Here is a 15,541-nt window from a genome sequence, read left to right as displayed (position 1 = left end):
ATTGAAGGAATTATATTTTTTGCAGCAGAAAATTGGATGTACTTTGTTTTTTCAAAGTTCAGAGCAAGCCCATTCGCAGAAAATCAATTAATAACTTCTCCAAAGACTTTATTTGTATCATTTTCTATCAGACTTTCTTTTACTGGATTAATAATTATGCTTGTATCATCAGCAAACAGTGTCAGTTCAGCATCTTGTTTCACATAAGAAGGGAGGTCATTCACATATATCAAGAACAGGAGGGGACCCATGATCGAACCTTGTGGAACACTTATGTAATTTCACCCCAGTTAGCTGAAGTGGCAAACTCCTTTGAATCACTTGAAGCATATAAAGAGACTTTTTGCATCCTGTTCTGTAGACATGACTTAAACCACTCATATCCCGTTCGAGTTACACCATAGAATTGTAATTTTTCTACCATAATGTCATGGTTCACACAATCAAATGCTTTGGTAACTCACAGAATATTCACACTGATTACATTTTACAATTTAAAGACTGTGTTATGTGGACAGTGAAATTGTATATTGCTGTCTCAGTGGAATAGCATTTCTGAAATCCGAAATGTGATTTATTAAGTTTCCCATTACTGTTGAGATGGCTAACCACTCTTGAGTACATTAATTTCTCAGAGATTTTTCAGAATGCTGTGAGCTATGTGTCTTGTTCCATTATTATTCTATTTTTACGACTTTTTTTGTCTCTAAAGTAATGGTTTAAATATCTTTCTACCTGGTATCTTTCCGCTTCTTTCTTAATCAGGAAGACCCTCCCTCAGAAACAGGTATAGCGCATCCTTATAGTGGAATTTCATACGGAAACTGTCTAGTACAAACGTTCGTCGAGCAATTCAGGCATAGACTTCCCGTTGGTTCTACAAATCGATTAAGGAAAAAGATTGTTTCACCGAACTTTTTAGGCACTTTCTGAAGTAAACCGACTGCTCTTTCGACGAAAAATATTACTAGCAAACCAATGGTTTGGCGTTGGCTAGCCCTTTACTGCCTGTGGTGGTGGGCCTATACACGGAGCACTTTAAAGCAAAGGCATTAGAATCCACCACGTTGAAACCCACGTGTTTCAATCGATACATGGACGACACGTTTCTGCTCTAGTTACACGGAGTTTAGAAGCTTAAAGAGTTCATGGGACATTTAAAATATATCCTCCGAAATATACACTGTGTTCTGTAAGTAATGCAACACACTTCTTTTCTGAAAGCAAGTTGGTTTCATTCAGGATTCCGATATACTATAGTATGCTCTACTCTTTTAGCTACAAAACCCTTTTTTTAACATAATCTCCGTTCAATGAGCCGGCTTTACCCCAACTTACTTGGAGGGCCTGTATGCCTGCGTGGTACCACTCTACTAGTCGACGTCGCAGCCGACGTCTTCTTGCGTGAACAACCTCCTGGTCATCCACGTACTACAATACTCGACATTAAAATTGCTACACCACGAAGATGACGTGTCACAGACGCGAAATTTAACCGACAGGAAGAAGACGCTGTGATATGCAAATGATTACCTTTTCAGAGCATTCACACAAGGTTGGCGCCGGTGGTGACACCTACAACATGCTGACATGAGGAAAGTTTACAACCGATTTCTCATACGATAACGGCATTTTAGCAGCGTTGCCTGGTGAAACGTTGTTGTGATGCCTCGTGTAGGGAGGAGAAATGCGTACCATCACGTTTCCGACTATGATAAAGGTCGGATTGTAGCCTATCGCGATTGCCGTTTATCATATCCCGACATTGCTGCTCGGGTTGGTCGAGATCCAATGACTGTTAGCAGAATGTGGAATCTGTGGGTTCAAGAGGGTAATACGGAACGCCTTGCTGGATCGCAATGGCCTAGCAGCCGAGATTACAGGCATCTTATCCGCATGGCTGTAACGGATCGTGCAGCCACGTCTCGATCCCTGAGTCAACAGATGGGGACGTTAGCAAGACAACAACCATCTGCACGAACAGTTCGACGACGTTTGCAGCAGCATGGACTATCAGCTCGGAGACCATGGCTGCTGTTACTCTTGACGCTGCATCACAGACAGGAGCGCCTGCCATGGTGTACTCAACGGCGAACCTGGGTGCACGAATGGCAAAACGTCATTTTTTCGGATGAATCCAGGTTCTGTTTACAGCATCATGACGTTCGCATCCGTGTTTGGCGACACCGCGGTGAACGCACATTGTAAGCGTGTATTCGTCATCGCCATAGTGGCGTATCATCCGGCGTGATGGTATGGGGTGCCATTGGTTATACGTCTCGGTCACCTCTTGTTCGCATTGACGGCACTTTGAACAGTGGACGTTACATTTCAGATGTGTTACGACCCGTGGCTCTACCCTTCATTCGATCCCTGGGAAACGCTACATTTCTACATCCACATCTACATGGATACTCTGCAAATCACATTTAATTGTCTGGCAGAGGGTTCATCGAACAACCTTCACAATTCTCTATTACACCAATCTCGTATAGCACGAGTTCTGATTTCCCTTATTTTATCATGGTGATTGTTCCTCCCTATGTAGGTAGATGTCAACAAAATATTTTCGCATTTGGTGGAGAAAATTGGTGATTGGAATTTAGTGGGAAGATTCCGTCGCAACGAGAAATGCCTTCCTTTTAATGATTTCCAGCCCAAATCCCGTATTTCAGCGGGATAATGCACGACCGCATATTGCAGGTCTTGTACGGGCCTTTCTGGATACAGCAAATGTTCGACTTCTGCCCTGGGCAGCACGTTCTCCAGGTCTCTCACCAATTGGAAACGTCTGGTCAATGGTGGCCGAGCAACTGGCTCGTCACAATACGCCAGTCACTATTCTTGATTAACTGTGGTGTCGTGTTGAAGCTGCATGGGCAGCTGTACCTGTACACGCCATCCAAGCTCTGTTTGCCTCAATGCCCAGGCGTATCAAGGCCGTTATTACGGCCAGAGGTGGTTGTTCTGGGTACTGATTTCTCAGGATCTATGCACCCCAATTGCGTGAAAATGTAATCACATGTCAGTTCTAGTATAATATATTTGTCCAATGAATACCTGCTTATCATCTACATTTATTCTTGGTGTAGCAATTTTAATGGCCAGAAGTGTATATAATGCTCTACTCTTGTAGCTACAAAACCCTTTTTTCGACATAATCTCCGTTAAATGTGACGGCTTTACACCACCTTACACGGAGAGCCTGTATGCGCGCATGATACCACTTTACTGGTCGAAGTCGCAGTGGACGTCTTACTGCGGGAATAACTTGTTGGTCATCGACTTCCTGCGTAAAGTGTCCTTCAGTGGGAGAAACAGTTGGAAGCCGGAAGGTGTTAGGCGGAGAGGAACACAGCGGACACAGTTCTTTGCCGGCCGCTGTGGCTGAGTGGTTCTAGGCGTTCAGTCCGGAACTACGCGGCTGCTACGGTCGCAGGTTGCCTCAGGCATGGATGTGTGTGGTGTTCTTAGGTTAGTTAGGTTTAAGTATAGGGGACTGATGACCTCAGATGTAAAGTCCTATAGTGCTTAGAGCTATTTGAACCATTTGAACACTCATCTTTGAGTACCACAGCTGGTGGACGAGTGTGTCAGCACTCCCAGCAGAGACGTCCAGTAGTGCAGCGAGGTGTTTGTCATCCGTCGATCATCTCGAATGAGAGTGTCCACACGTTCCAGCTGTTGCTGGCCCTCCGACAGGTGGGAAATCGGACGGGTTTGCGCGACCTTGTGCCGATGATAGCAGACGCCTCGCTCAGCGACCCACCAGGCTTTTTTTCTCTGCTAGGTCTCCATATACATACTACAAGTATCTTTTTAATATCTGCGAAGCTATGGTTTTCCGCTAATAGAAAGTCAAAGGCTCTCTGCTTGGAGCGCACCTTAGTTACAGACACCATTTTGAAGTCTACGTAAAGCGCTGCCACCTGTCGGTACTTCATGAAACCATAGAAACTGAAGCGGATATACACTCCTGGAAATTGAAATAAGAACACCGTGAATTCATTGTCCCAGGAAGGGGAAACTTTATTGACACATTCCTGGGGTCAGATGCATCACATGATCACACTGACAGAACCACAGGCACATAGACACAGGCAACAGAGCATGCACAATGTCGGCACTAGTACAGTGTATATCCACCTTTCGCAGCAATGCAGGCTGCTATTCTCCCATGGAGACGATCGTAGAGATGCTGGATGTAGTCCTGTGGAACGGCTTGCCATGCCATTTCCACCTGGCGCCTCAGTTGGACCAGCGTTCGTGCTGGACGTGCAGACCGCGTGAGACGACGCTTCATCCAGTCCCAAACATGCTCAATGGGGGACAGATCCGGAGATCTTGCTGGCCAGGGTAGTTGACTTACACCTTCTAGAGCACGTTGGGTGGCACGGGATACATGCGGACGTGCATTGTCCTGTTGGAACAGCAAGTTCCCTTGCCGGTCTAGGAATGGTAGAACGATGGGTTCGATGACGGTTTGGATGTACCGTGCACTATTCAGTGTCCCCTCGACGATCACCAGTGGTGTACGGCCAGTGTAGGAGATCGCTCCCCACACCATGATGCCGGGTGTTGGCCCTGTGTGCCTCGGTCGTATGCAGTCCTGATTGTGGTGCTCACCTGCACGGCGCCAAACACGCATACGACCATCATTGGCACCAAGGCAGAAGCGACTCTCATCGCTGAAGACGACACGTCTCCATTCGTCCCTCCATTCACGCCTGTCGCGACACCACTGGAGGCGGGCTGCACGATGTTAGGGCGTGAGCGGAAGATGGCCTAACGGTGTGCCGGACCGTAGCCCAGCTTCATGGAGACGGTTGCGAATGGTCCTCGCCGATACCCCAGGAGCAACAGTGTCCCTAATTTGCTGGGAAGTGGCGGTGCGGTCCCCTACGGCACTGCGTAGGATCCTACGGTCTTGGCGTGCATCCGTGCGTCGCTGCGGTCCGGTCCCAGGTCGACGGGCACGTGCACCTTCCGCCGACCACTGGCGACAACATCGATGTACTGTGGAGACCTCACGCCCCACGTGTTGAGCAATTCGGCGGTACGTCCACCCGGCGTCCCGCATGCCCACTATACGCCCTCGCTCAAAGTCCGTCAACTGCACATACGGCTCACGTCCACGCTGTCGCGGCATGCTACCAGTGTTAAAGACTGCGATGGAGCTCCGTATGCCACGGCAAACTGGCTGATACTGACGGCGGCGGTGCACAAATGCTGCGCAGCTAGCGCCATTCGACGGCCAACACCGCGGTTCCTGGTGTGTCCGCTGTGCCGTGCGTGTGATCATTGCTTGTACAGCCCTCTCGCAGTGTCCGGAGCAAGTATGGTGGGTCTGACACTCCGCTGTCAATGTGTTCTTTTTTCCATTTCCAGGAGTGTATTCCACGATGTCTAATAACAAACTCCATAAAAATATGCCGAGTAAAGAAATGTGTTGCATTGCTTATTGAACGACCCTCGTAAAATTCATTATGGAACATGAAAAAGAGGTCAACACTATGAGATGCATTTACTGGTATGGTATTCCTGCAGGACTTCAGTGTGTCGGGCGAGGATTGTTTCACTGTTGAGAGTCGAAATGATTCGCGATTCCAACGTCAGTGACGGGAAAGTTGCGTGCACTGGGTAGAGCCTTTAGGCTGCATAGCTTTCCTCGCGTGACTCCCCGTATGCCAAGTCCAGCCTAGAGCTAGCCCGGTTTCCTTTTTTATCTCGATCTCCGTCCGCTTGTTTACACGAGGCAATTCTTCAGACTGTATCGCGTCTGCATTTCCTTGTTTGTACCTGACTGTGCCCTCGGGCACTCTGCTCGCAGCTTAGGGTGAGATTTGGTGTCTTTCGCGGACGGGACGCCTCGTATTTCTCCGGGCTCGTCCCGAGTGTTTCGCGAAGTAGTTTTCGTGCTCATGTTGTCCATTGCGGTCGCCGTGGATCCAGCGTTTTTGGAGTATTGGCGAAAGCAAATTTAACTGCTGGGGGACCAGCCGAAACAGCAACAGTAGCATCCTGGAACACCCATCTTGTGAAACTCAGCTTGATTTGTCCGTCCGTGAGAAGTAGAGCGTCGTACTTACCACCGCCCGGGTTTATACTCTTTTCCTGGATTTGCAGAAGTCGTCCGAAACAGGTCTATTTGACAGAACTCTTGAAATCGCTCTGGTAGTAGATTCGGATTTCCGAAAATAACCAATTTTTTGTTGTCTTAATGTACTGAATAGGACTTCCACCGTAAAATGATGCGTTGCCCTTGGTTCTACTCCCAGCTTTTGTCGCTGTGCACCGTTTTGAGTGGCTCGAAAACTGTCGATCCTTCGTCACTTTCCAGTGAGCTGCTTGTGTGGTGTGTGACATTTACTAAATTTCGCTGTTGGCCAGTATGGGAAAAATGCTTCCTTCTTTTCTATTTATATCTTTAGCTAGTGCACTGCAGTGTGTTCATGATTTGAAGAGTCCTATTTCTAGTGAGTAGCTTCTGTGGTGTGTGACATTTACGCAATTTCACTGTAGGCCAGTATGGGAAAGACGTTTTCTTATCTTCTGTTCATGTCATTGGTCAGTGTACTGTATACGGGGAAAGGACATGGAAATAGAATAAAGGTTCAAAAAATGGGCTAAAAAACAATTTTAAGCAAGAAAACTCTTTGTGATTTTGTTAAAGCGTTTTGTAAACAGTGATCAGGAAATGCGATTGGACCAAATAAAACTTCATACATGTGCAAAGGAGGGCGTAATCCACATATTACCTGTAATTGTTAAGGACACCATGGCTGCACAAACATGAAATGTACTTCCAAGTCGCTACCTGCGATGTGCATAATTTTTTTACTTTTTCTTTGTAATTCTAGAGTAAATAAGCAAATCCAATAATTACAGGGCTATTACAAATGATTGAAGCGATTTCATAAATTCACTGTAGCTCCATTCATTGACATATGGTCACGACACACTACAGATACGAAGAAAAACTCATAAAGTTTTGTTCGGCTGAAGCCGCACTTTATGTTTCTGCCGCCAGAGCGCTCGAGAGCGCACTGAGACAAAATGGCGACAGTAGCCGAGAAAGCGTATGTCGTGCTTGAAATGCACTCACATCAGTCAGTCATAACAGTGCAACGACACTTCAGGACGAAGTTCAACAAAGATCCACCAACTGCTAACTCCATTCGGCGATGGGATGCGCAGTTTAAAGCTTCTGGATGCCTCTGTAAGGGGAAATCAACGGGTCGGCCTGCAGTGAGCGAAGAAACGGTTGTACGCGAGCGGGCAAGTTTCACGGGTAGCCCGCGGAAGTCGACGAATAAAGCAAGCAGGGAGCTAAACGTACCACAGCCGACGGTTTGGAAAATCTTACGGAAAAGGCTAAACCAGAAGCCTTACCGTTTACAATTGCTACAAGCCCTGACACCCGATGACAGAGTCAAACGCTTTCAATTTTCGGCGCGGTTGCAACAGCTCATGGAAGAGGACATAACCCCATGCGATTTCTTTCTGTGGGGTTATGTGAAAGATTCAGTGTTTAAACCTCCTCTACCAAGAAACGTGCCAGAACTGCGAGCTCGCACCAACGATGCTTTCGAACTCATTGATGGGGACATGCTGCGCCGAGTGTGGGAGGAACTTGATTATCGGCTTGATGTCTGCCGAATCACTAAAGGGGCACATATCGAACATTTGTGAATGCCTAAAAAAACTTTTTGAGTTTTTGTATGTGTGTGCAAAGCATTGTGAAAATATCTCAAACAATAAAGTTATTGCAGAGCTGTGAAATCGCTTCAATCATTTGTAATAACCCTGTATACTTAAACAACAATGATAGTTTGTGGTTCAATAGATAAAGAAAATTCGTTTTGTGTAGAGCAACAATGAAATATATTACAATAGGAATACAAGGCAACAACTGTTTTTACAAGCGTCCATCAGTATCAAACACGGTCTTCGCCAAGCCCGCCCTCGTTGTGACGCTGGCAGATTCTGAGTCTCGCACCACCGGACTATGCTCAAACTGAAATGAAGAAAAGAAATGATTTTGATACAAGATCGACTAAAGCGACACAAAATGAATGTTTATTCACATAGCTGGCGAACTACACCTTCGTAGTAAGTGAAGTGCATTACAATAACATGAACTTGGCTGTGTCAAAATGTGGTTTGAGCCACCTACTTACAGACTAACATCACTAGAATAAATGATAATTAATTGAAACCATCAGCTGCCGACAGGTGTTGTTGACATACCTCGATGGGGACAGCTGAAAATGTGTGCCCCGACCGGGAAGCGTGCAAGGGATAAGTCCTTGCAGTCGCGCTATTCATCTGTGTCCTCGGTGGCTCAGATGGATAGAAAGTCTGCCATGTAAGCAGGAGATCCCGCGTCCGGGTCCCGGTCGGGGCACACATTTTCAGCTCTCCCCCACGAGGTATATCAACAACAGCTGTCGGCAGCTGAGGGTTTCAGTTAATTACAATTTATTCTAGAGAAGCTGCACGGTCATTAACGGTATCTGTTCTTTCGAGAACAGTTACCATATTCATATGTATAACAACACTAGAATTTAGGAGCTTGGAAGATTAAGCCTTTATCATCAGAACTGCTGTGCAAGCACCTCTGCCTAGCTATGTGAGCTGACATCGGCGCTATAGCCTGAACTACCAACATTCGTCCCTGCTATAACCTTCAGCACATGGACAGTGAATTCGAACGTTGACGGTGGGCGTGCAAAGTTTCTGAGGCCATAGCGTGGGAAAAGCACGCTGAGACGTTTTGCCCAACGTGCAGAGAAATATATAGCGCGTCAGATATTCTGGACGTGCGTTTGAACGTTGACCAGTGAGATAGAAAAACGCCACCCACGTCACATGGACGCCACATGAAGCTCACGAGAAAGACAGGCCGCGACACTTACGTCAGGAAGGTAAGGCTGAACTCACTCGCTCAGCTCAGCAGACAAAATGCGTTTCTAAAGCTATTAACTCGCAGCTAGGTGTGTACGCACTAATGAGAATTGCATCTTGAACTCGAATCAGCTGTTGTGTAGTCTTACTGATTACCAATACTACAATAAAGTTCAATTTAAGATCAATAATCGATATAAATGTTAGAACGGCTTGTTTATAGCATTTATTCTCTTCTGTTTAATAGTCCTCATTTCGTACTAGAAGTGCTACCTTATGCAGCTGATAATCATTTTGGCTTGATTTTAATTTTATTGTACGACAATGCAGCCGAAACAAATTATTAGTACGCCTATGGACTTCCAGTTATTGTAGGATTGTAGGACTAACAACAGTAAGACCATAATAGCAGATTCCGGTATAAGTTGCAGTTCTCGTTTGTATGTACACTCTTAGTTAAGAATTAACAGGCGCAGAAACGCAGTTTGTCTGCTGAGTTGAGCGAGCGAGCGAGTTCAGGACTACCTTCGTGAAGTAAGTCCAGCGGCCTGTCTTTCATTTAGTCCTCGCGCCGCAGTTGAAGCCGTTTCTAAGTGTAAGAACATTGAGAATTCCTCGAAAGCTCGTCGTTAATTGTATGACTTCTTGTAATAAAATCACCGGAAATGTCATGTTGGTGGCCACAGCATTATTGCAACTTGAGTATTAGGAAAGTACGCCGTTTCAAGGTAGCGGAACAATGAGGAGCCATAGGAAATGCAATGTTCTTGGTACAGTTTGTTATAATTAAATGTCAGCTAATAACAGATCAATGATTGAGGCTTCCAGGAGACCGTAAGATGCAAAGTATGGTATTTCCACTCTGATGGTCGGTGTAGCGCAGTGAGTAGGGTCGCAGAACTATAAACTGTCAAGCGACCTGTTACAGGATCGTGTCTCACCACACACTTTATTGTTATTTTAATAAAAGTATATTCTGCAATATTCAATGTTATGTAAATGTAAGTGCGCGCTTTCGGACGACTTTTTTTAATTTAGCATGACTAGGGCCTCCCGTCGGGTAGACCGTTCGCTGGATGCAAGTCTTTCGATTTGACACCCCTTCGGCGACTTGCTCTTCGATGGGGATGAAATGATGATGATTGGGACAACACAACACCCAGTCCCTGAGCGGAGAAAATCTCCGACCCAGCCGGGAATCGAACGCAGGCCTTTTTTTCTGCTCTCATTTCGTTCGTAATTGTTCGTTGAGTATGTTCGGGGCGGACGCCCCATGACATCTGCTAAGGTTCATCATCGATACGTTCACTCAGTTTTTTTTATTACAGAGGGCAGCTAACCCTCTGACTGAACACGCTGAGCTACCATGCCGGCTAGCCCTTAGGATTGACATTCTGTCGCGCTGGCCACTCAGCTACCGCGGGCGGACTTCGGAGGACTGATTTTGTTTGATTGACTTATTCTATTAGATAGCTTGCACTACTTAAAGTAAGATGTTTTGCACTTTCTTGTTTCAAGTTTTGTATTTCACATGTTGCGAAGATTTTGCTGCTGAATAGTAACAGTGATCAAGGAAGAGTTACCTTAGGATTTCACTGAAAAGTGAGAATGATGAAATAGTTTTTATATTATGTGGAGAACCATTGTAAATCTGTATCGCACTATTTGTAATGGAACTTTTATAAGCCGACATTCTTACTGAATGAAGTTGGTACTTCCCTTTTGGGCTTGTAACATGCCCATGGAAACTGAAGTTTTTATCTCCGTATACTAGAGACGGAACAACATGACTGCCATATGGACGAGGGAGGAAATGTGCGTTTTAATAGAGCTAACGTAGGGATTTCACGCCCGTCCATCTCATAAACGGTGTGATGTGTGAGCTAGATGCAGCCGACAGCTGCCATTGAAGCGCTCTGCGATCGCGTATACAACTCTGACAACGCGTGCCGTATGAACATGTCGCATAGTTTCTGAGCGTTCAGCAGAACATTGAATTCGGCAGGCACAACAATGGCGTTCGAAAGCACGGTCTCTGTGCTGCCAGTTTAGCAACGAGATTCTGGACCGTTGGCCACTAGGACTTAAGTTACTCGTGCGATCCTACGCGCACGTTTGACTTCCCTCTATGAGTGCCACTCGCCCTGTTGGGACATCTCGCGGAACAACCTCAGTAGTGTTGCTGTATGATGAACGAGGACATGAAGAGTAGCAATTTTACAACAGTCTATACAGTAGATCGCAGCTGAGGGGAAAACATCCAACATTTGACTGCCATCATGTTATTTGCTGTCGCTTACAGTGTATCGGCATCAGAAATTAAGAAGTCATAAATTCATTTCTTGTGACCACGTTCGTTTAATACGTTACTTTATCACAGACCGTGCGTAACGTGCTGGTAGTCAAGTAGTGGACGTTTTGCTCGCGACGTTTAAGTGCTACTTCTCCCACTGTGTTGGAGAAATATTGCGTACACAGCACGATAGTGATGCATCAAAAAAAAATTCTGATGTTTTTAAGTATGAAAGTTAACCAAGTTGTCGGTTCGGCAATATTGTGAATACAGACTCATTCCATCCAGTTTTTGATAAAGGGTGTATAAAAACATGTATCAAAAACTTTAGGTATTTAGTCTTGACAGCAAAACAGTACAAAAAGTTCTATGAGCAGGGGTCCGAAAATCCTTCATGAAGCAAGAACGAATGGATTCATGGCCAAAAAGATACATTTACGAAGCACATTTGAATCTGCAAAATCTGCTCAAAATTACCAACTTAAGCTTCAGTGTGTCCCCTGAGCCAGTTTTCCATACTTTTCCGATCTCCTGATGTATCATATACTTAGGCAAATCCATTCTGAATACGCTTCCTCGGGATATCGACACGGGACGGAAGCTGAATGCACCAAAGTTTTTTAATGCTTGCAAAGGAAACAATCCATTGTATTCAAATCTGGCGATCGGACATACCACTGAATACATCCCCATCGACCAGTAAACCTGTTCGGAAACTGGTTTATGAGATATTGGCGAACTATCGATATAAAATTTGGAGCACCGGCGTCCATAAACCACATTCATTGGATGACGTCTACAGTTAAATAATCAAGTTAGTGAAGAAATTCATGTCTGAGATGCTGAAGATGCATATTTTTTCAGTAAGACTTTGTGGAAAGAAGAAGGGCCAGTGAGATGAACATGAAAGATGCCATCCCACACATTGCGGTGAACGTCTGTTGACGTCCGTCTTGTCGCACTTCTTGCGACTTTTCAGAATCCCGTACGTGATAGTTACGATTATTGAACATCACATCACGTGAAAAGCTAGCTGTATCAAAGAATAACATCAGTGTTAAGAGCTACAGAAACACATCACACTGCCCTATTGTCCGCCGACAGAAAGTTATTCTTGGCTGAAGAAATGCTGTCGCGGAATCTGGCAGAAAACCCAAGGAGATTCTTGTAATACACAAAACACACCAGTGGCAAAACACAATCAATACCTACACTGCACGATAACAACGGTGAAGTAACTGATGACAGTGCCACTAAAGCAGAGTTATTAAACATTGTTTTGGTAAACACCTCCACCATAGAAGACGAAGCAAATATTCCTGAATTCCAATCAAGAACAACTGCCAAGATCAGAAACACAGAAGTAGATATTCTCGGTGTGGCAAAGCAGCTTAAATTACTTAATAAAGGCAAGGTCTCCAGTCCAGATTGTATACCAGTCAGATTCCTTTCAGAGCATGTTGATACAATAGTTCCACATTTAGCAATTATATACAACCGCTTGCTCACAGAAAGATCCGTACCAAAACAGGCAAATAGGAGTAATCCGCTGAATTACAGGTCCATGTCACTAACGTCGATTTGCAGTAGGGTTTTGAAACATATACTGTGTTCGAACATTATGAATTACCTCGAAGAAAACGATTTATTGACACATAGCACGGATTCAGAAATAATCGTTTTTGTGAAACGCAACTAGCACTTTATACTCATGAAGTAATCAGTGCTGTCGACGGGGGATCTCAAATTGATTCCATATTTTCAGAGGCTATCGTCACCGTTCCTCACAAGCGTCTTCTAGCCAGACTGCGTGCCTGTGGAATATCGCCTTAGTTGTGCGACTGGATTCGTGATTTTCTGCCAGAAAAGTCACAGTTGGAAGTAACAAACGGAAAGTCATCGGGTAAAACAAGTGATATCCAGGGTCCCCCAAGGAAGTGTTACACTAGTCGACAACCATTTTGCATTTACATCAACTAGTACATATTTTGGTGTGTATAATCCGAATATACCTTTCAAACTGTTGTAGCAAGTACCATTATTGAGTTTTTAAAGGTTTTTTATTTTTCGTATTTAGTATTCTGCTTTTTGCTGTTCTTCTGTTTTGGTGTTTAATTGTTTGTTTTTGATTTACAGACGAGAGTTGGAAGACCTACAAATCAACAGTAAATGGTTGTTGTGGTAACCCAGTGGTGTGAAAGAGATCCTCAGTGAGTGTTTACTGTGAAAGGTATTGCAAACGTTTTGTGTTTAAAAATTACACTAAGAAAATGGTAACTAGTATATCTCGTTGCTGTCTAAAATACCCCGACAACTTTTGCTATGTGTGTCGAAAATTCACTTCAAAAGCCCAAAGAAAACCCATCACTGATTTGGTTAAGAAGGCATATAAATTGTATTTTGATTGTCCTGTTGGTGATCAAGATAAAAACTTCGCACCTCATATTGCCTGCATAACCTGTAGTACAAACTTAACCGAGTGGCTGAAAGGAAAACGCTGAGCCGGCAGCTGTGACCGAGCGGTTCTAGGCGCTTCAGTCCGGAACCGCACTGCTGCTGCGATTGCAGGTTCGAATCCTGCCTCGGGCTTGGATGTGTGTGATGTCCTTAGGTTAGTCAGGATTAAGTAGTTCTAAGTCTAAGGGACTGATGACCTCAGATGTTAAGTCCGATAGTGCTTAGAAACATTTGAACCATTTTTGAAAACGCCGAGCCATACCATTCGCTGTTTCGATGGTGTGATGTGAGCCTAATGACCATTATTCAGAATGTTAGTTCTGTCTTACAAATACTTCGGCACATTCAAGTACAACTAGACATAAAATACACTCCTGGAAATGAAAAAAAGAACACATTGACACCGGTGTGTCAGACCCACCATACTTGCTCCGGACACTGCGAGAGGGCTGTACAAGCAATGATCACACGCACGGCACAGCGGACACACCAGGAACCGCGGTGTTGGACGTCGAATGGCGCTGGCTGCCCAGCATTTGTGCACCGCCGCCGTCAGTGTCATCCAGTTTGCCGTGGCATACGGAGCTCCATCGCAGTCTTTAACACTGGTAGCATGCCGCGACAGCGTGGACGTGAACCGTATGTGCAGTTGACGGACTTTGAGCGAGGGCGTATAGTGGGCATGCGGGAGGCCGGGTGGACGTACCGCCGAATTGCTCAACACGTGGGGCGTGAGGTCTCCACAGTACATCGATGTTGTCGCCAGTGGTCGGCGGAAGGTGCACGTGCCCGGCGACCTGGGACCGGACCGCAGCGATGCACGGATGCACGCCAAGACCGTAGGATCCTACGCAGTGCCGTAGGGGACCGCACCGCCACTTCCCAGCAAATTAGGGACACTGTTGCTCCTGGGGTATCGGCGAGGACCATTCGCAACCGTCTCCATGAAGCTCGGCTACGGTTCCGCACACCGTTAGGCCGTCTTCCGCTCACGCCCCAACATCGTGCAGCCCGCCTCCAGTGGTGTCGCGACAGGCGTGAATGGAGGGACGAATGGAGACGTGTCGTCTTCAGCGATGAGAGTCGCTTCTGCCTTGGTGCCAATGATGGTCGTATGCGTGTTTGGCGCCGTGCAGGTGAGCGCCACAATCAGGACTGCATACGACCGAGGCACGCAGGGCCAACACCCGGCATCATGGTGTGGGGAGCGATCTCCTACACTGGGCGTACACCACTGGTGATCGTCGAGGGGAAACTGAATAGTGCACGGTACATCCAAACCGTCATCGAACCCATCGTTCTACCATTCCTAGACCGGCAAGGGAACTTGCTGTTCCAACAGGACAATGCACGTCCGCATGTATCCCGTGCCACCCAACGTGCTCTAGAAGGTGTAAGTCAACTACCCTGGCCAGCAAGATCTCCGGATCTGTCCCCCATTGAGCATGTTTGGGACTGGATGAAGCGTCGTCTCACGCGGTCTGCACGTCCAGCACGAACGCTGGTCCAACTGAGGCGCCAGGTGGAAATGGCATGGCAAGCCGTTCCACAGGACTACATCCAGCATCTCTACGATCGTCTCCATGGGAGAATAGCAGCCTGCATTGCTGCGAAAGGTGGATATACACTGTACTAGTGCCGACATTGTGCATACTCTGTTGCCTGTGTCTATGTGCCTGTGGTTCTGTCAGTGTGATCATGTGATGTATCTGACCCCAGGAATGTGTCAATAAAGTTTCCCCTTCCTGGGACAATGAATTCACGGTGTTCTTATTTCAATTTCCAGGAGTGTAGCATCTTCAATGCATTTTCCTGTGCCCCATGATGAGGGGTTGCCTGTTCCTGTCTGTAACTTAAAAGCCATGGAACGAGACACCATGCTAA

At 45.9% G+C, this 15,541-nt stretch overlaps 1 protein-coding gene across 1 annotated transcript in view; it reads right to left on the bottom strand.

Annotated features, from left to right (window-relative positions):
* Positions 1–7,918: 7,918 nt before the first annotated feature.
* Positions 7,919–15,541, bottom strand: part of LOC124545637 (protein O-mannosyl-transferase TMTC2-like) — a 189,138-nt gene continuing 181,515 nt past the window's right edge. The window contains exon 11 of the mRNA XM_047124582.1: positions 7,919–8,017. Within this exon, the coding sequence (XP_046980538.1) occupies positions 7,919–8,017 (99 nt within the window). The remainder of the gene's footprint in view (positions 8,018–15,541) is intronic.

This window comes from Schistocerca americana, chromosome 8 (genome assembly GCF_021461395.2).
Source record: "Schistocerca americana isolate TAMUIC-IGC-003095 chromosome 8, iqSchAmer2.1, whole genome shotgun sequence".
Taxonomy (NCBI): Eukaryota; Metazoa; Arthropoda; class Insecta; order Orthoptera; family Acrididae; genus Schistocerca; species Schistocerca americana.
Note: the sequence above shows the minus strand (reverse complement) of the source record. Positions and strands in the feature narration are given on the sequence as shown.